Source organism: Culex quinquefasciatus, chromosome 3 (assembly GCF_015732765.1).
Source record: "Culex quinquefasciatus strain JHB chromosome 3, VPISU_Cqui_1.0_pri_paternal, whole genome shotgun sequence".
Lineage (NCBI taxonomy): Eukaryota > Metazoa > Arthropoda > Insecta > Diptera > Culicidae > Culex > Culex quinquefasciatus.
In genome coordinates this window covers 160,584,023-160,606,027 of record NC_051863.1, presented here as the reverse complement: position 1 = coordinate 160,606,027, position 22,005 = coordinate 160,584,023, and the positions used below count along the sequence as shown (strand labels likewise).

Sequence of the window (22,005 nt, the reverse complement as noted above, 5' to 3'; positions counted from 1 at the left end):
TTTGTGAAAATATCTGTTAAATTCAGGTGTTTCACAATTGTGGGAGGCACAATAACATCCCACAATTATGGAACATGCAATTTGGAGGCAGTGTTTTGCAGCATTGAACACAACAGTCTCGAAAGGCAGTTTTAATTCAAAAAGAACTCCTTTTGCTAGTGAAATAGCAAGAGAATGTCCAAAAAAAGGTCCTAAACATAGAAGGGTCGCCAGAAAAAAAAAACATTTGGCATGCTATTGACAAATTATCACAAAAGTGTTCCGAATTTGTGGGTGTTCCGAATATGTGGGATGACTGTATCATGCAGCGTTGTTTTTTTTTCTTTTTTAAGCTTTCTCAAAGAAATGCATGATTTCGACAACGCAACGCGCTTACACCCAGCAATCAACTCGGTTCATTGGTTTAGTGTGAATTGTACTGCAAAAAGACGCACATCCTCCAGCATGATCCTCTGGCTGATATCGATCATGTTTGCGACGGCGGTGTCCACCGGCCAGACTCAGACACTGGAGCCGACCAACATTATCAACGGGCAGCCTGCCGCAGACAAACAATTTCCACATCAGCTGTTTTTTGCGATCAGAAAAGGAGACAGCTATTATCTCTGCGGTGGAAGTTTGATATCCAACCAGTGGGTCGTCACAGCCGCTCATTGCTTCATTAACGCCGATGTATTCTTGGCCATTATGGGTACGAATACACCGTTGCCGATTTTGGATGACGGTCGAGTCATGATAGTCGGTAACGAGTTCTACATCCATGAAAAGTATGATGAGAATTCTTTTATTAATGATGTGGCGCTGGTGAAACTTCCGCGGGAAGTTCAATTCAACGCAAGAATTCGCCCGATCCGGATAGCCACGGGTTCCCGGAACTACTACGGAGAAATGGGCGTCGCCAGCGGTTGGGGACAAACGACGGATGATAGCGATTCTGCCATCGAGCTGCAGTACGCTACCTTAAAGGTGATCTCAAACCAGGAGTGCGTGTTTGTGCATTTTGGTTTGGTCCACCCATCGACCCTGTGTGCCGCTGGTTCGAACCACGAGTCGACCTGCTACGGAGATTCCGGTGGTCCGTTGGTTTCGTTGCGGGACGGGACACTTATTGGGATCACAAGTTTCGGCAGTTTCATCTCCTGTCAAAGAGGAATACCGGTTGGGTTTACGCGCGTTACCAGTCACGTAGATTGGATTCGGAGCAAAACGGGATTGCCGTTGTAAGTTTTTTTTTCTGTTAGAATGTCCAGTCGCTAACGTAAGCTGTCGGATACTTAATCAAAAACAAAAAAATAATAATAATAAAAAACAATAAAAACCTTTAATATATTTAAATCATTGTGAATTCCCAATACAGCCCTGACTTTATGAAACTTCTATTATTGGATTAAATATTTCCAGAACACTGCGGAGTATTTTTGATTTAACATTTGAGGGCAACAACCCAAAATAAGGCAACAAAACATTTTTATTTTTTTTTCTTGATTAACTATACAGTATGTAAAAAAAGTATTTACACCCCTTGGGCACTATGCACATTTTGTGAAGAAACATGTAAACAATTTAAAGTTTTGCAGAAACCTAGTACTACGTTTTGTTCAGAAACTCATGCCGAACATTTTGCTACAAAAAGCTCATGAAAAGATGATTTCTATAAAAAGTTATACAACAAATACTATTACGAAAATAAAAAAGGTGCAAAAAAAAGTTTGTACACCTTTCGAAAAATTAACATAAATAATGTTATTTGTTGACAAATCACCATAAATCCAGTCTCCCAACTCCAAATAGGCATCCTTGACTAATTAAAAAAATAATTTTGATTGAATATAAAGTTTACTGATTACTTAGTATAAAAGTTTATATAACTCTGGGAATTCTATATAAAACTTATCTAAACTTATTTTCGCAAACTTTTAATTCAACTAAATGTCAATATATTACCATAGAATTGCTAAATAAACGTACCAACCCGGAATTACGTCGTCGGAAAATCCGCCGGCATCCGTACCGGTCCACGATTCACAAGTCAACCTATATGACATCGGAAAGGATAAAAAATGTTCGATCTTTTGATACCCATACATCTAGGTTTTCTATAAAACCCACGTTTTTAAATACCTAGGAAAAAAACGTTGTTATGGTTTCGTTTGAGCAATCTGTTAAAAATGTATGGACTTTCGTAATTTTTGTTCTCGTGGATCAAACTTATTTTGCGTAGATCCGAATATCAAAAATGAGAAGTACAATTTGCGCGAGAACTTCGAAAAATAGAGTTTGGACTGTACAAACGATTTAGGGGCAGGGGGGCAGAATGGCTAAGTAAAATATGCCAAAAACCATAGGAAAACACAAAGATTTATGAATTCAGTGTAGTAGGCTTATACTATGGGATAATTTTTTTTGCTTGTAACTATAATTTAAAAAAAAATACTTTTCACCTTAGAAAACAAGCCATTTCGCCTAATAAAACGTTGAAGGGAGATAAGAAATGACTTAAGAAACCTTTCTAAAATAGTTTCCATGAAGATAGACCACTTTTATAAAAATAATAATTTACCAAAACAAACATTTTTGAAAATATTGTTAGGACGTTGCAAATATTTTTTGAAGTTTATGTCCCTCGGCTCTGACCAAAGTCGAGGGGGACAAAACAATAAAAAAAAATAATAAAATTGAAATTACAAGCCTAGGTTTCAACATTTGGATGAAAAAAGTGTTTTAAAATGCATTTTTTGCATTTCCGTCGTGAAACTACTTACTTTTCCTGTCATTCTTGAACGACGAAATAGCCTACTTTTCTGTACCAAAAATAACAGAACCAAATAGCAACACTTTTCAAAATAAATGCTGAAAAGTTCTACTTTTCGGCACTCAAATGAGTTCTGAAAAGTTGAACTTTTTAGCACTTATTTCGAAAAGTAACACTTTTCAATATTTTTTTGATTTAAACGATTTTGTAAACGCGGGAAAATGCATTTTAACTGGTTTTTAGTTGATTAAACATAAATTTTCATTGACGTTTTGAAGTTTTTCGTCCCCCCCTTCAAAGATGGCCTGTCCCCCCCGGACATAAACTTTGAAAAATATTTGCAACGGCCTTAATATGTTGCAATAAGATATTATTTTTAAAAATAAGCATCAAAACAAATTAAAAATCAACTGATGCTGCAATTTACGTGATTTGTGAAGCTACCAGCAGTTAAATGCTCCATTTAGCTCAAATTTCGTAACATTTGATTATTTTTATAAGGCAGAAAAAGGGTGGTCTGCCCCCAAGTGGATTTTAATTTAACACTTCCACCACCAAGCTTATAATGATTTGAAGGTTCCGTTGTTGTTTCTTTACCTTGGTAATAACATCTAGTAACATTATTGAGGTTTTGCAGCGCGACTGCGTTTCAAATGTACACCCAGAACTGGGCATCGGCATACGAGAGGATAAAGAGCACGATTCGATAGTAAAATGGTACTGTGTGCGGACGGAGAGGATAAATCCCGAAATTACCGAGAGTACTTTACTCATGGTTCATTTTCCAAAAAAGTTCATCTATCAAAAAAAAGTACCGGTACCGAGATTCGAACCCAAGACCTTCGGCATATTGAACCGTGCCTTTGCCGTATGGGCCACCATGGTTCGGTGAATAAGAGGCGGTCGTTTGTCCATATAAGCCACTCATAGGATGAACTGTTCCAATGAACGAATGAACACGCGAGAGGACTATACTCTCGCAAAATAGCACTTTCCTCACGTTTCTTTTCGTGAGGACTATCCTCTCGTTCTTTAACTTTGGGTGTAGGTGGCGCCAAAATGAGGTTACTTGCCTAAAGTCGTATGCCTTTCTGTCGATTAAAGAACAAAATCGCTTATTTCTCATGATTCCCTGCATCATTCTTCATGAAATTGGTTGCAAAAGACGAGAAAAATTTTTTGCTTTAAAATAATGAACATCAACTTTTGGGCGCGCAAAAATTTGTGACCTTTTTCTTTAAAAAACATGTTTTGGAACACAAAAATGAGTTTCCCGTATATATCAATGAAATAAACAGTTATATAGTTGATAACAGATGTGTTAACGTATATTCAACAATTTGTATTGATTTTGACAGACTTTCTTGCCAAAAGTCCAAATTACTATCTTTTCTAAATCTACAGTTTTCTCATAGAAAAATCAAACAAATATTGGAAAGTTATACACCAAATTGTTGGAAATAATTTTTCTCATCCGAATCCGGCATAAGTTTTATAAAAATGTTGATTAGGAAGGAAAAAACACATTTTTTCTAAAAATCATAGGTTTACGCTATTTGTTCATAGGTGGCGACACCCGTCTTTTAGCTTTGCTGCAAATTCTCTATAAACATTGGAAAAACTTTTTTGAACAATCCAACTTTTCAGAAATTCTCGAAATAAACAACATTTGCGTGGTTTTGTCAATAAATTTACATTTTTGCTTATAATTCTAAAAATACAATGAATTCAAACGTAATTTTCGGTTTGGTGGTGTTATTTGACGTCCATTATAGCGGATTTGCAGCAAAGCTAAAAGACACATGTCGCCACCTATGAACAAATAGCGTAAACCCAAGATTTTTTGAAAACATGTGTTTTTTCCTTCATAATCAACATTTTTATAAAACTTATGCCGGATTTGGATGAGAAAAATTATTTCCAACAATTTGGTGTACAACTTTCTGATATTTGTTTGATTTTTCTATGCGAAAACTGTACATTTAGAAAAAGATAGTAATTTGGACTGTTTGGCAAGAAAGTCTGTCAAAAATCAATAAAAATTGTTGAATATACGTTAACACATCTGTTATCAACTATATCACTGTTCATTTCATTGATATATACGGGGAAACTCATTTTTTCGTGTTCCAAAACATGTTTTTTGAAGAAAAAGTTCACAAATTATTGAGCGGCCAAAAATTGATGTTCATTATTTTAAAGCAAAAAAATTTTCTCGTCTTTTGCAACCAGTTTCATTGAGACTGATGCAGGGAATCATGAGAAATAAGCAATTTTGTTCTTCAATTCAGCAGAAAGGAATACGATTTTTGGCAAGTAACCTCATTTTGGCGCCACCTACATTTGAAATACAGTCGCGCTGCAAAACCTCAATAAGACCCTTGTAAGGCAAGTTGGTCTAAATCCATTCTAAAGCCCAAAACCAAGGGTGGCCCATTCTGCCCCCATGGTCCATTCTACTCCCCCTACCCATAGTAACAGGCCTACTATTGATTGCTTACAATCCATCCAATAAAACAATTTTTGCAATACCTTTATTTTGCCGTCAAGTGAATGTTGTTGTTTATTTATTTAAGGTGACACCATAGTGAATGAACCTTAAATAAATGAATAGAAAATTAATTGCACTTTGCGATTAGTAGCATGTGCTTTGAAGCCTATTGCTACCAACAAACAACTTTTGATAACTATTGTTGTACCTTTTATCAGCATATCGTCGCCGTCGTGCTAACTTGTCGTACGTGCATTTTGGGCCAAATTGAGTTAAGAACGCTATTTTGTGCAGCTCATAATTCCTCACATTTTGGCCTTCACAGATCCCCAAAATTCGATTTCAATCCTGAGATATTCAACGAAATAAAAAAAACTCCGTGCATTTTTGTCACTTTACATATGAAAGTAGTTTCAATCTTGTCGTGCTATCTTATCACTCCCTGAAAATTGATGTAAGTGCGACAACTGGCCAAAGAGATTTCAGATCAGAACGCGTTTGACGCACCCCGGGCAGACGGTAATAACAAAATTAATAATATTTCAATAACAAATCCTGTTAAAATAACAAAAAGTGTTATTATTTTATCCTGAAGTTCAACTTCAAGAAGAAAAAATAATAACAGTTTCTGATAAAATAACAAAATTTGGTATTGAAGTGATATTATATTGAAAATGTTTAATAACACGCTAATAAGAGGAAATGTTATACATTTCAAAAACTCTCCTAATAACAAAATTTGTTATTCTTTCAGTATACTGACTTAGAAATAAAATTACCATAAATCGCACAAATGGAAAAGTTTCTAAGTGTCCATAACACAATCTGTCATTATTTTTTCTTTTGTTAAATATGTTTAGATCATTGGGATAATTTTGTCTAATTTCGTCGGGGTCATTATTTTGGCCATGAAATTTTGGAAGTTGATTTTCTTAATTATTTGATATACTCCCTAACGGACTTTGTTTAAAATGGTTAGAACTATGGGATAATTTTGACCAATTTCGTCAGGCTCATTATTTTGGCCATGAAATGGGGTCCTTAAGCTAAAATTAATCTTAAAAGTTGAAAAAAATAAAATTGGCTAGTGCTATGGGATGATTTTGACCAATTTCGTCGGAATCAATTAATTAATTAATTAATTAATTAATTTATAATTTGGCCATGAAATGGGGTACTTAAGCTAAAATTATTCTGATAAGTTGAAATTTTGAAAGTTGATTTTTTTAATTATTTGATATACCCCCTAAAGGACTTTGTTTAAAATGGTTAGAACTATGGGATAATTTTGACCAATTTCGTCGGGATCATTATTTTGGCCATGAAATGGGGTCCTTAAGCTTAAATTAATCTTAAAAGTTGAAATTTTGGAAGTCGATTTTCTTAATTATTTGATATACTCCCTAAGGGACTTTACTAAAATTGGCTAGAACTATGAGATAATTTTGACCAATTTCGTCGGGATCATTATTTTGGCCATGAAATGGGGTCCTTAAGCTGAAATTATTCTGAAATGTTGAAATTTTTGAAGTTGATTTTTTTTAATTATTTGATATACCCCTAAGGGACTTTGTTTAAAATGGTTAGAACTATGGGATAATTTTGACCAATTTCGTCGGGATCATTATTTTGGCCATGAAATGAGGTCCTTAAGCTAAAATTATTCAAAAAGTTGAGATTTTGAAAGTTGATTTTTTTAATTATTTGATATACCCCCCAAGGGATTTTACTAAAATTGGCTAGAACTATGAAATAATTTTGACCAATTTCATCGGGGTCATTTTTTTCACCATGAAATGGGGTTTCAAGCTAAAATTAATCCGATAAAATTAACTTTAGGGAATTCTTTTTTTTTATTTTGTTATATTCCCTAACGAAATTGATTTATTTATTGAGAATTTTTGAAGTGTGAATGACAACAACTGTTATTATTTTCACAGAGCCAGGAAGTCGGAGCTGACGTTGAAGTTCGAGCTGGAGTGAGACCTCGGAGACTGCATCGGATTAAGCAAATTTCAAAGTCGCTTGGAGTTACCCGACTCTGCAGCCCTGACTAGTACAGAGGAGTTATGGCAACTGCAGGTTTATTTGCAAATTACAAATAAACCAAAACAATAACTTTTTTTGGTTATGGAGACATACCAGTGCAATAACATTTTTTGTTATTATGCTGCTCCACCTCTCCGCACTAAATAACAATTTTTGTTATTCCTTCATGATTCCTTCTGTGTTATTGGTTTGTTATTGCAATAACAACATAATAACAGTTTAAGTTATTCTTCGAACAAATCTTTGTTATTGATTTTTGTTATTTTAACAACTAATCCGATCATCCCAATAACATATTTCGATCTTCTCACAATATCATAAACTGACCTTCCCAAGTTATTTCCGTCTGCTCGGGACGTACATGTTAGACAGCCGTAAACATTTGTAATTATAACTCGGGAACCAAATAAGCAACCAACTTCAACCAAACTTCGGGACAATGCACAGAATGGTCAGCCAAACAAAACGTGTTTGTTATTGTTTACATTGCGTGCTTTCGTTTTTGTTTATTCAAGGTCAAACATTAAAACGCGTTTTTCTCGGAACGTCGAAATGGCGGGTGCGACAAGATAGCACGACGACGTCGATATGCAAAGGCTTAGTTATGCAATTAACTCAATTTATTGAATGATTTTTGCGAATATTAAACCTGACCCAAGTGGGATCCTATCGACAGTTTGTTACCGTTAGTGGAGCAGTTAGGATCGTAGCTTAACCATGCACACGTGGCCGGTGTTCCTGTTGGCTTTGGCAGCCATTTTAAGATCTGTTTATTCCGGATCACCCCGGATCATTGGCGGATCGGATGCGGCTCCCGGCCAGTTTCCCTACCAGGCCATGCTGATCATCCAGATGGGCAAGGAACGGTCCCTGTGCGGCGGAAGTTTGCTGAGTGACGAATGGGTCCTGACCGCTGGCCACTGCGTCGAAGATGCTCAATCGATTCTGGTCACCCTGGGAGCGGTCGAGTTTCGAGAACCAGCTGACGGAGACGGTCGAGTGGTGCAGAATTCCACGGAGTTTATCCGTCACGAAGATTACGACCCGGGCACCGCTTCGAACGACGTGGCGTTGGTGAAGCTTCCCCAGAAGGTCGAGTTCAACGATCACATTCGACCGGTGGCGCTTCCGACCGGCCACGACGACTACAACCGCCGGATGGCGATCGCCAGTGGCTGGGGCAAGACCAAGGACCGGGGTGGAATCGCGGACCGACTGCAGTACGTGTCCCTGAAGGTCATCACCAACAACGAGTGCTCGCTTCTGTACCCGGGAACGGTCCAACCGACGACCCTGTGCACCCACAACGAGGAACGCAAGTCCACGTGCAACGGCGATTCCGGCGGGCCACTGGTGCTCGAGGATGACCACACGCTGATTGGGGCGACCAGCTTCGGGCACATCATTGGCTGCGAGAAGCGGCTGCCGGTGGCGTTCGCACGCATTACCGAGTACGTGGACTGGATCCGGAACAAGACGGGAATGGCGGAACCACAGTAGGGCGTATGTTGAGCTTACAATCGATTTTGAAGTGAGCATTAATTAGAGCGATTTTTAGGACCTTTCGAAAATATTTATTTAGTTTTTATCAAGCTTGAACTTGTATCACATTAGTAAATTTTGCGTGATAAGATTACTCTTCCTGTTCCAAAAACTGTATCAGCATCATGAAATAAGTATAGATTCTGTTCATAATCTGGAAATTAAAAAATCATAGAAAAGAGTGCAAAAACTGCCTAGTGTTCAGAATTACCGAAACGAAGGTCTCCAGATTGAGTGGTGCGAAACCTCCAACGGTCATCTCAACAAAGCTCTGGCTTTTATGCAGCATTTGCAGAATACATTTTTGCTCAGATTTTCGCAACAGATACCAGCGAAGGTTGTACGTTGTTTCGGTTATCTGTTCGTTCTGAAAATGAATTTGAGTGTTCAATTTAGCGTGGCGTAAACTGGGAGCAGGATAATTCACCTTTACAGTCAGCACTGTTCCAAGCAGACAAAGTTGTAGTAACTGAACAAACGACGCAAGCACTAGCATGTATCCCGGAATAAATTGTATCATGTACACGAGAAAAAGGGCCACTACGACGCCAGAGATGGAGGTGAATACTTGGACGAAGCAAATAACGATGTATCTTTCGTCAAGATCAGACTCATATCTGCAAAAATGCATGCAATTAGTTTTTAATGTGTTACATTCCAACGGATATCTCACTCTATTATGTGCTGGTGTTGTCCACAAATGGATTTAACTTCATCCCGAATGATCTCTTCGTTTCGATCCCCCGAATCTAACATCCGGTCCAAGTCGTTCATATCGCTGGTGAACACATCAACGAACCCAACCAGGCTGCCCACCATTAGGGTGATCACGATATCAGCAGCCGATATTCCCGCACATCCGACGATTATCAAAATAACATGATACAAATTGGTAATAATGTAGCCGGTAGTGGAATCTGCATCAACGAAAGGAATTCTTAGCGCGAGTGCAAGAACTCTTTCCTGGTACATAAAGTGCATCAGTACTGGATATGCCAGATAAGATAAACCTCCGCAAGTGTACAACAGGGTCATCAGCTTGGATAGCACATGAATCCTTTCTATCAAAAGAAGCAATTTTGCGTTATTTTCCTCGTGATTTTGATGCTTCAAATGGAGCTGCCGAATGCGATCGTACGTTTCCAGATAAAAATGACGATGTCTGTATCCATAGTAAAGCTTAGTAACACTCTATTAAATCAAAAAGAAAAAGAAGTTATTGTTCAAAGCAATAACTGTCACCTATCCGAACCTGCAGGCAGATACTCAAGGGTATCGACACTTCGCAAATCTTGTACATGTCCGGATAGTAAAATGCCGTATTGTACAGAGAAAGGCCAAAAACGGTCACGCAGAAGAATACCGCCGAACCGGTTCTCCAGTTAAATTTGTAGTTTTCGATCATGAAATCTAACCCCACAAAGTCCACCAGCCGTCGCACGAACAGTAGATTGTACTCAAACATTTCCCATGATTTGGTGAACTTGGGAACGGTCGGCAGCCTGTGCATCCTGAAGGACAGCGGTTTTTACCGAGGTCTTTACTGCTGAAGAGGACACGAAGAAATGTTTGCTTTGTGAGAGGTTTTATTGACTTTTTGTTATGTAACAAATAATGAGTTGATTATGTGAATACAAAGAGACGAGTTGTTCCTTTTTTTTTTCTTTGTATTCACAGTAATGCATTCTGCTAAAACGCTCAACCAAACCACAAGAGTTGATTATAGTTTCACTAGATGCTGAATAAATAGTCAGGGGTTATTAAGAAATTCCAAAGTGATAGACTGATTAACTCATTAAATACCAGTATCGTGTTTATAGTGAAACAAACTCTCTCAGCACAGGACCTTACTTTGCAAGTAGACGCCAGATGAGAAGCTCAACTGATGATTGATCACACAGCAAAAAAAAAAAAATGAATTTAAAAATGTTGAAAATTTGGTAGGTTGAATATTACCTCTTTTTTGAGTGATATTACCTAAACAATGTGTAAAAATGTGAACTTAATGAATATTTACCAGGAACTGATGAAAATTCATCATTTTATGATGTAATATTAAACATTTATTTTGACACAAAATCTGTCACCAAGAGTAAAACGGCCTGGGATACGCCCTAAGCAAGCTTTGCGACCAACGGTTCAAACATTGGAGCATGTCAATAAGATTCTCTCGAACAAGAAACACAGTTGCATGACTTGTTTTTACCTGTTTTTACCATATATTTGTATTTGAGCATCATTTTAGTTTCACTTGAGCCAATGTCACCCCCTCTAAGGGGTGAGATTGGGTCATTTTTTAAACGATTCTCATTTAATGTAGAGTCCAACAAATTCCACCATATTTTGGGCAAATGTTAGTGAGGCCGTTGCAAATATTTTTCAAAGTTTATGACGCCTCTCTCTCTCTCCCCCCCCCCCCCCCTCACTCCCCTTCAATATTTTTTCAAAAAACTTCAAAATTTTAATGAACATAGAAGTAAAATCAACTGAAAATAATCTAAAATGCATTTTTCTCCATTAATAATCATATTTAGCTTGTTTGGGCTGGATTAAAACAATTTTGATTTTTTTTTAAATTCCAATGCACAACACCGCAAAAACTTTTTTTTGCAGAGAATAAAATTTTCGTCAATGCTTAGATATTTTAGAAACTAATGATTGCAAAACAACTGGACAGGTGTATAATGCATTTTAAAAAACTTTTTTCATTCAAATTTGGTTTTTTTTAAAGGTCCAATAAACCAAATTTTCAGTTTTTGCTTTTTGGGTGTTTTTCAATACCCCTGACTCAAGGCGGTTAAAAAAAACACAAAAAGCAAACACTGGAAATTTGGTTTATTGGACCTTTAAAAAAAAACTCCGTAATTTGACGTTCAAATATTTTCGATGTTATTTAAACTGTTTTTGTTATCAAGAAATTACCAGAGGTACATCGTGTTTTGACCTATAGTCACCCCCACTGACGGTAGGAGAATATTTAAGGTGACACTTTATATCATTTTTGGTAACGAAATTCTGCTTCTCCTATCTCCTGTACAGATATGAAAATCTCCGTTGATCAATGATTGCCGACCAGGACGTAAATGATTTTGGACTCGACCTTAACCGATATGGACCAAACTCAAGAAGAACGTTCATTCAGCGATAGTTTACATTAATTTCTAATTTGGTGCTGATTTGGCATCGCCCCCTTTTTTACAATTTTCTTAAAACTTTATTTTCTATTACTAGTAACTTTCCAGTTATTAGAGCAGTACATTGTTTGCCTTCCTCACTGAGGAAAGGCTATAAAATCACTCAAAAATGAAGTTCTTAACCCTCTACAACCCTACACCGCCTCTAGACGGGCTTCGATTTAAAAAATTTCCAAAAATCAATTTTTAAACTGATTTTTGATCTTTAAACTTTAAGAAAATTTATGTGTTGGAAGTTTTACTTGTTTTATGTGACTTTGCTGGTCAATTTTGGCTGTTTTTTACTAACTTTTCCTATATTTGAGGTTGAAAGAAGTATGCAGTAATTTTTCTAGTATCTCAAGCTATGCCTCTACGCATTTTTTACAATTTAAAAGATAATGGTGACACTTTATATCAGTAAATGTAAAACAAGCAAAAAATTGAAAAAGTGACTGTAGAAACATGAAAAAATTGATAGGAAAAATGTAATGATAAGAGGTGGTAGAATAGACCAAATACTACAAAAAAAACAAACATAAGCTAAACCAGATAAATGCAAATTGAAATACTAAAAATGAAACAAGAAAAACATAAAACAAGAGAAGTAAAGTTTTTCATACAACAAAAGTTGCTCAAAATAACCTCCTGAACACGGGAAAAATGATAATTTTCGGAAAAAATGTGAATTTGAAACGAATTGTGCAAAAAAAGAATTGGAAATGGAAATTTTCTTTCATTATTTTAGGCATAACAGTTATTTAAAAACAAACAAGCTTTACATATTTTTTTCGTGCTATTTTCTAAACAACACGAAATTTTAAAATGAAAATTTTGGTACTAGATGAAAAAATGACCCTTCTGGGTCAATGAAGATTCGAAAAGTACATTCAATTTCCCATAAAATGACATGTTCCAAATTTTTTTCACAGTCAAGTAACGAAAAATGGCAGGGTTTTTAAAACTTTTTCAGTGTTTTTTTTTTTCGATGAAAAATACGTTTGTTTTCGGAATTCTGAGTACGCCATCAAATCAGGCGTTTAATTTTACATAAAGTCCCTTTGACACCAAACTTCTATCTCATCATCGTTTCACGCTACAAATTATTGAAAAACACCGCTTTTTTCACGTGTAAAAAATGAAAGGTGCCGTACCGCCCCTCCGTCACGAGATATCAAAAAACTAACTTAATCCACCTATGTGGTTGGAGCCTTCCTCACTTATTACCAACAATGGCTGATATGATGGAATTGTACAAAAATTTAATCTATTTTTAAGATCCGGAATAAAAAAGTACATAAATATCACTTAAATGGCCATACCTCGAGACAGGGTTGCTAGATCATCAATGTTTTGGACTCGTTGGAAAGGTTTTTTGATAACCTAACCAACAATTGGTCGGATGGTGGATCCGAACATAGTTTACATACATTTAATTGAGATCCGGATATATGTGAAAACACATTTTTATGCATAACTTTTGAACTACTTATCGAAACTTCAATCTGTATAAAACTCGATCTATGGGACCCTAAACCAAGTCGACTGCAACAGGTTCGGGTCAAATCGGTTCAGCCAGTGCCGAGAAACGTGAGCTAGTTTGTTGGTCACATACATACATACACACACACATACACACAGACATTTGTTCTGTTTTCAATTCTGAGTCGATATGTATACATGAAGGTGGGTCTATGATGTTTTTATACAAAGTTCATTTTTAGAGCAGGATTATAGCCTTACCTCAGTGAGGAAGGCAAAACGAACCTCAGATTCGTGATCAGAGGCAACAGTTACCCCTTAGGACAAAGTTTCACGCCAATCGAATAGGGGTCGGGGCAACTTTTCCCGGTTTCGTGTGAGTTGGTAGAGAATTACCCAAGGGGGGAATGAGATTCTTGAAAACTAGCCACGGAGGGAATAGGGGAATGGCGTCCCTATTTTTAGACCACGTTTTCCACTTTATCTCCATCGAAACCGACTACTTTATCGACTTCATTTTGCTGGGTGAGACAGGACGCCATCTATTTTTAGACGATGACTCAGCACTTTTCCACTCTTGCACTTAAAAAAAACAGATGGCAGCACGATGTAACGCCACGTCCCTATGAATCGAATAAGGTTGAGAACCACTGGTGTGGTTGGACGTAGAAGTTTTTTCTCACCCACTCTTCTCGGAACAGGCTTGACCGATTTTGTGCGGATCTATGTCTTTAGATCTGTCCTTAAAGGACAGATCTAAAGACTTAAACCTTTAAGTCCTTTTTGAATATCATTTAATTTGGAGCAGTACTTCGAAAGTTATGGTGAAAAAACTGTTTTGGTCGATACAAAAGGGTCATTATTTACATTTGAAAGATCCGTGGATAGCTGTCGGATTTCGTTTTATAAATAGAAAATTGTTCAAGGAATTCGATAAAACTTCAGTTTTAATTCTCGAATAACCAACAATATTGTTATTTAAACTTTTAGTTTCAAAGTGGGGTTTTGATTCATATTACATTTCTGTATGTTTTTGTGTAGTATGATCATTCTTCTTGTTCTATAAATTGTATCAGCATCATAAAATATGTATAGATTCGATTCATAATCTGGAAGAAAAAAATAATATAAATAATCCAAACCTACGTTGTACTTAAAATTACCGCAACAAAGGTCTCGAGATTAAGTGGCGCAAACCCTCCAACGGACATCTCGACAAAGTGTTGGCTTTTATGCAGCATCTGCAGAATACACTTTTGCTCAGATTTTTCCAAAAGGTACCAGCGAAGGTTGTACGTTGCTTCGGTTATCTGCTCATTCTGTAGTTGAATTAATTAAGGTTTTATTTGTAATCGACAGTTGGAAGCTTTTTTGTTGTACCTTCACCGTCAATATTGTTCCGAGTACGCATAGTTGAAAAAGTTGAATAAAACCTGCCAGCACTAGCACGTATCCCGGGATGAATTGTATCGTATATACGAGGAAAAGCGCAATGACGATAGCTGCGATTGATGTAAAAATCTGGACAAAGCAAATGACGATATATCTTTCGTCAAGATCGGATTCATATCTAGAAGAATAGCAAATGTTTTTTGGGGGCAGTGATGACGGCTTCGACAAACACCTACTCAATTAAGTGTTGATGTTGAAGACATATCGATCTGACTTTTTCGCGAACTCGCTTTTCATTCCTTTCGCTCGAATCCAGCATCTGATCCAATTCGTGCATTTCGTTGGTGAACACATCAACAAATCCAATTAGGCTGCCTACCATTAGGGTGATCACAATATCAGCTGCCGATATTCCCGTGCATCCAACGATTATCAACGTTAAATGAAACAGACTGGTAATTGAGTAACCAACAGTCGAATCCGGATCAACGAAAGGAATTCTGAGGGCAAGAGCAAGAACCCACTCGTGATAATAAAATTGCATAAATATTGGATAAAAGAGATAGGACAAGCCGCCACAAAAGTATACAATTGTCATAAGTTTAGTTAACACATGAATCCGTTCTATCAACAGAAGCAATTTCTCGTGGTTCCGTTCGTGGTTTTGATGTTTTAAATGCAGCTGCCGGATGCGATCGTATGTCTCCAGGTAAAAATGACGATGGTTGTATCCATAGTATAGTTTAACGACGTTCTACGAGGCACAACTCGTTAACATTTTTAAAACAATAGTAATTCCATCTTGACATACCTGTAACGTTAGAGTCAAAGGAACCGAAACTTCACAAATCCTGTACATGTCCGGATAGAAATAAGCCATGTTGTAAAACGAAAGACTCGTAACCGTTACACAAAAAAACACTGCCGATCCGGTCCTCCAATTGAACTTGTAGTTTTCAATCATGAAATCCAACCCGACAAAATCCACCAGCCTGCGCACAAAGAGTAAATTGTACTCAAACATTTCCCAGGACTTGGTAAACTTGGGAATCGTTGGTAGCCTGTGCATTCTGATGATTTGCGTTCTTTACTGCTGCAAAGGTCATGAAGAAATGGTTCCAGGTTGAGTTTATTTTTAGTTTTATCCTGTTGTTAATATGAGGATAATTATAGTGTAATCAGAAATTTATAACATAATTAAGTTACTCCAACCACAGAAAAAAAACTGCTTGGAAGGAGGGGATCTAATTATCTCATTTAAAAACCAGTATCGAACTACGGTAGCAAAACAAACATTTGCTGCATAATCCTTCACGATGCATCGACTTCCGACGGTGCCCTCGCGAAATGTTCGATTACAATTTATTTGTTTTTCATTCGGCGATTGGCTGATTTCGTCGGGTTGGACTTTTCGATTGAGAACTACAAATTAAACTGGAGAACCGGAACCGATATGACACTTTGTGCGACCATTATTAGCTTTTCAGCGTTTTATTTTCTGGTTTTGAGTCGCAAGTGTGATGTCACGCTAGACTATTTCTTGAATACTGAAAATTCTGTCTAAACATATAGTTAAAAAAGCTTATTATTTGATAAACTTAACTCATGAATCAAACACGATACAAGGCTTTAAGAAACAGTGTTTTTGATAATAGATTAAATATGCCTAAATCATCAGATTTAAAAAAAACATGGAGCAGCTCTCTACGGAATCGGTCTTTTTTCTTTAATTTTAATTTTTGTTTTTTTTTAATCCGGCTTAAATTTTTTGGTGCCTTCGGTATTCCCAAAGAAGCCATTTTGCATCATTAGTTTGTCCATATAATTTTTCATACAAATTTGGCAGCTGTCCATACAAAAATGATATGTGAAAATTAAAAAATCTGTATCTTTCGAAGGATTTTTTTTGATCGGTTTGGTGTTTTCGGCAAAGTTGTAGGTATGGATATGGAATACACTGAAAAAATAATGATACACGGTAAAAAATAAATTTGGTAATTTTTTTTAACTTTTTATCACTAAAACTTTGCAAAAAACACTTGCAAAGAACACTATTTTTATTTTATTTATTTTTTATATGTTTTAGAGGACATCAAATGGCAACTTTTCAGGTATTTCCAGAATGCGCAAAAAACCTTTGACCGAGTTATGATTTTTTGAATCAATACATTTTTTTTCAAAAAATCGAAATATTGATCGCAAACATTTTTGAATTTCATTTTTTGATGTAAAATTGAATTTGCAATCAAAAAGAACTTAAGTGAAATTTTGATAAAGTGCAGAGAATTTTCTCAGCTTATCAAAAATATTTTTTTCAAAAGTGGGAAAACATGGGCACTATTTTTAAAAAATCAATAGCTTTGACTATTTTGAAAAAAGTTACATAAAAATGGCTATAACTTGAAAACGGTGCACTTTATCAAAATTTCACTAACGTACTTTTTGATTGCAAATTCAATTTTACATCGAAAAATGAAATTGAAAAATGTTTAGGACCAATATTTCGATTTTTTGAAAAAAATTGTATTGATTCTAAAAATTATAACTCGGTCAAAGATTTTTTGCCCATTCTGAAGTTTTCTGAAAAGTTGCCATTTGATGTCCTCTAAAACATAATTAAAAAAAAATATAAAAAATAGTGTTTTTTACAAATCAAATTTTAGTGAAAAAAAGTGAAATTAAAAATCACCAAAAATGTTTTACCGTGTATCATTTTTTTTCAGTGTAGTCCATATCCATACCTACAACAAAGAACACAAAATCGATCAAAAAATTCCTTCAAAAGATACAGATTTTTGAATTTTCATACATCATTTTTGTATGGACAGCTGCCAAATTTGTATGGAAAATTATATGGACAAACTAATGATGCAAAATTGCTTCTTTGGGCATACCAAAAGAACAAAAAAAGTTTCAGCCGGATTAAAAAATAAAAAAAAAATCGAATGATAAAAAACTCAGAGAATTGCTCATGGAGATTTCTGTCACTACAACATTAAAACTTTCCCGATCAAATTCCGAATTTTAAAATACAATAATAATCCTTTTCATAAATCATGCTAAAACTGCACAAAAAACAGGATGGTGGGAAGAGAGCGGGGGCAGCAAAACGTGACGTACTTTTCGAGGGGCGTCATGCCGACTCGATTTTGAGGTTAGAAAAGGGTGCACTGTTAGCATGTGGGTAATTCTACCACGGCGTGTTTTCTAGAACAACCTTATCAGGAAAAAATAGTCATCGCCACTTTTAAATGTGTCTTATAGGAAATTTTCTCAGCTTTCCAATCCTTCAAAAAGCGAAATGTTTCATCGGGAAATTTCTGAGATATCTTTATTTCAAGTTTTTTGGTTTAAAATTCCTTTATTATTTATTGGAAACTTTATACTAACAGTTCAGAAAACTTATCAAATGATGTGTTTCATGAGTCATTTACTCATCAAAATGTTTGCACATTTTGTTGAGTAAGACAAGAAACAACTTTGTAGAAGGTTGTAAACCGCTATACTTTTTGAAAATTATGTTTTGTCTAAGTTTTTGAATAAATGGGATTTATTCAGAAATTAAAATCATAAATCAGTGTAAAAATGTATTTTTTACAAGAATTATTTGATAATTACATATTTTTTTTGTACAAATATCACGTGTCTACTCTGATTTAGCTTGTTCAACCGAAACTTATGTAGGTTTGTGATTTTTAATGGTATTATTTAATTTTATTGAATAAATTTGATATTTTCTTAGGCAAACATTAACCAGGAACATAAATACAAATATGAATTGAAATCGAAAATGTACCACATATTACTGTAGCAAGCTTCAAAAGTTTTCATGAGTATAAAATAAAGATAAAATTTTATAAAATGTTTTCTGTAGAAAATGCACTTAAAAGTAGCAATAAAACTCGAGTCTTCCAATTCAGAATTCTGAAAACACCGTCACAAACATTTATTTTTGTTTGAACAAAAATTAAATAGTATTTTAACAAAAAAAAATTTAACAGAAACTTTCTTTCCAACTATTTGAACAAAAATCAAGACATATATATTTTTTTTAAGATTAGATTGAAGATAAGATTCTTATAAACTTCTAAAATATTGCTAATTCCTTGATCATTTAATACAAAAAAAACTGAAACAATCATTTCATACTAATGAAAAGTATTTCTCCTAAAGCTAGCAACAGTAATTTGCAGTATAATTTCGAGTATAAAACATGTGTTGTATCCATGCAACTAGTTAGTGTTTTATTAAGGAAATATGATATTTATTCATAAAAATCTTGTAATACCCTATAAATCTCAAACCTGTAGAAATTTCGGTTGTATCAGCTAATTCCAAGCTGAATCAGAGCAGACCGGTGTTATTTGTACACAACCATTATGTAATAATCTTTTTGTTCTTGTAAAAATATTATTTCAATGCGGTTTTATTATTTTATTTTTTGAATAAATACCACATATACAAAAATTAGGTTAAAACATAATTTTCAAAATGTTTAGCGGTTTGCAACCTTCTACAAAGTTGTTTCTTGTCTTATTTTGCACATTTTGGTCAGTAAAATACACATTAAACACATCATTTGACAAAATTCCTGGACTGTTATTTAAAAGTTTCCAATAAATGATCAAGGATTTAAAAAAAAAAAAAACTTAAAATAGAGATATCTCAGAAATTTCCCGATGAAACATTTCGCTCTTAGAAGCATTGGAAAGCTGAGAAAATTTCCTATAAGACACTTTTGAAAGTAGTGATGACTATTTTTTCTCCTTAAGGTTGCCCAGAAAACACGCCGTGCTACGCCAACTCACACAGCAGTTGCCTCGACCCCTCTTCGATTTTCGTGAAACTTTGTTCTAAGAGGTAACTTTTGTTCCTAATCACGAATTCGAGGTCCGTTTTTTGATATCTCGTGACGGAGGGGCGGTACGACCCCTTCCATTTTTGAACATGCGAAAAAAGAGGTGTTTTTCAATAATTTGCAGCCTGAAACGGTGATGAGATAGAAATTTGGTGTCAAAGGAACTTTTATGTAAAATTAGACGCCCGATTTGATGGCGTACTCAGAATTCCGAAAAAACGTATTTTTCATCGAAAAAAACACTAAAAAAGTTTTGAATATTCTCTCATTTTCCGTTACGCGGCTGTAAAATTTTTTGGAACATGTCATTTTATGGGAAATTTAATGTTCTTTTTGAATCTACACTGACCCCGAAGGGTCATTTTTTCATTTAGAACAAAAATTTTCATTTTAAAATTTCGTGTTTTTTCTAACTTTGCAGGGTTATTTTTTAAAGTGTAATAATGTTCTACAAAGTTGTAGAGCAGACGATTACAAAAAGTTTGATGTATGAACATAAGGGGGTTGCTTATAAACATCACGAGTTATCGCGATTTTACGAAAAAAAGTTTTGAAAAAGTTGGTCGTCGTCGATCATGGCCGTTCATCGTCACTCGCGACAGACACGGACGAAGGAACAAAGAGAAACGTAAAAAGGAACTTTTTCAAAAAAAAAATCGTAAAACCCTGCAAAGTTAAAAAAGCTTTTTAGTGTTTTTTTCGATGGAAAATACGTCTCTTTTTTCGCAAGTTAAAAAATGAAAGGGGCCGTACCGCCCCTCCGTCACGAGATATCAAAAAACGGACGTCGGATTCGTAATCAGGGACAAAAGTTACCCCTAAGAACAAAGGTTACTACTACGTTCAATTGTGTATTTGAAATTTCGTAAGAATCAATTATGGAAGTAACTTTTATTGTAAAAATGTAAATTTGAATATTTTTCTCGGTTACAAGAAAGAGTTCAGAAGTTTGTTTTATATTCACATATATTAAGTATTTGGCTCTTTTGAATAGAAAGTCTCAATTGAAAAAGAAAATCAGCAAAAAGAAATTCAATGAAAAAAAGAAGATTTCTATAATGTTTCATTTTTTAACATTGAAATTTTGACCATTAGGTAGTTGCTGAGATAACTGGCATTAAAATGAGGGGTTCTTTAGGTGAGACTTAAAAAAAAACTTCAATTCGACGTCGTCGTGCTATCTTGTCGCACCCGCCATTTTGACGTTCCGAGAAAAACGCGTTTTAATGTTTGACCTTGAATAACAAAAACGAGAGCAAGCAATGTAAACAATAACAAACACGTTTTGTTTGACTGACCGTTCTGTGCATTGTCCCGAAGTTTGGTTGAAGTTGGTTGCTGGAGTCCCGAGTAATGATTACAAATGTTTACGGTAGTCTAGCTTGTACGTGCATCAAACGCATCCTGACCTGGAATCCCTTTGGCCTTTTGTCGCACTTACATCAATTTTCAGGGAGTGACAAGATAGCACGACAAGATTGGAACTACTTTTATATGAAAAGTGACAAACATTTTCGTAGCTTTTATGGTTTACATTGAATATCTTAGGATTGAAATCGAATTTTGGGGATCTGTGAAGGTCAAAAGATGTGGCATTGTGAGATGCACAAAATGGCGTTCTTAACTCAATTTTGCCCAAAATGCACGTATAACAAGTTAGCACGACGGCGACGAATTGCTGACCAAGAGCTTCCAAAACCGTGTAATACAAATCAATGCGACCAACCCTACTGCGTTGTGTTTAGCGCAGATAGAGAGGAAGGATGCGTGGAAATACCGTACCAAACGCTTCGAATTATGATTTTATTTATGTTTGCGAGGCTGAATACAGCAATTTAGGGGAATCGAATTCAAAATCTTAAAACAAACTTGCTGAGTAAATAGTCCCGGTTCTTGAAGATGTAGGGAGTCGAAGTCAACAAATCTTCGGCTCTAAAGCCCTGGTTTTGTAAGAACTTAAACAGTGCAGTGAATTGTGTGAAGACAAACAAAAATTAAACAACTTGATGAAAACTAGTCCATACGTGAATCGTTAACCAAAGTCGCACAAAACAACACAGTTTATGCTCCATTCATCATACGATATCAACCAAAGCGAACCGGAAATAATTGCAAATTGTCAACTAATCATACTTTTGCCAACCGACGCCCTTCGACAACCCCCTCCCGAGGTTCACATTGATAAGGAATCCACAGGGCTTCACTTGTTTTGTTTTTTTTTTTTACTTATGCTAAATTTCACAATTAACACAATTTGGTCGCCAAT

At 35.5% G+C, this 22,005-nt stretch overlaps 4 protein-coding genes across 4 annotated transcripts; 2 read left to right on the top strand and 2 right to left on the bottom strand.

Annotated features, from left to right (window-relative positions):
- Nucleotides 1-427: 427 nt before the first annotated feature.
- On the top strand, nt 428-1,263 carry LOC6036599 (chymotrypsin BI). The gene has a single exon (XM_001846579.2). The coding sequence runs from the start codon at nt 445-447 to the stop codon at nt 1,222-1,224; it is 780 nt and encodes a 259-aa protein (XP_001846631.2). The 5' UTR covers nt 428-444; the 3' UTR covers nt 1,225-1,263.
- Nucleotides 1,264-7,991: 6,728 nt separating this feature from the next.
- LOC6036598 (collagenase) lies at nt 7,992-8,824 on the top strand. The gene has a single exon (XM_001846578.2). It carries the CDS (start codon nt 8,010-8,012, stop codon nt 8,790-8,792), a length of 783 nt encoding a protein of 260 aa, XP_001846630.2. The 5' UTR covers nt 7,992-8,009; the 3' UTR covers nt 8,793-8,824.
- Nucleotides 8,825-8,843: 19 nt separating this feature from the next.
- LOC6036597 (odorant receptor 67d) lies at nt 8,844-10,394 on the bottom strand. Its single transcript, XM_001846577.2, has 5 exons — nt 10,087-10,394; nt 9,508-10,025; nt 9,262-9,451; nt 9,046-9,201; nt 8,844-8,988 (listed from the first exon to the last, which is right to left on the bottom strand). The coding sequence occupies exons 1-5, from the start codon at nt 10,342-10,344 to the stop codon at nt 8,926-8,928; spliced, it is 1,185 nt and encodes a 394-aa protein (XP_001846629.2). The 5' UTR covers nt 10,345-10,394; the 3' UTR covers nt 8,844-8,925.
- A 4,098-nt stretch (nt 10,395-14,492) lies between these two features.
- LOC6036596 (putative odorant receptor 83c) lies at nt 14,493-15,979 on the bottom strand. Its single transcript, XM_038264512.1, has 5 exons — nt 15,693-15,979; nt 15,118-15,635; nt 14,870-15,059; nt 14,653-14,808; nt 14,493-14,598 (listed from the first exon to the last, which is right to left on the bottom strand). Exons 1-5 carry the CDS (start codon nt 15,948-15,950, stop codon nt 14,536-14,538), a joined length of 1,185 nt encoding a protein of 394 aa, XP_038120440.1. The 5' UTR covers nt 15,951-15,979; the 3' UTR covers nt 14,493-14,535.
- Nucleotides 15,980-22,005: the final 6,026 nt, after the last annotated feature.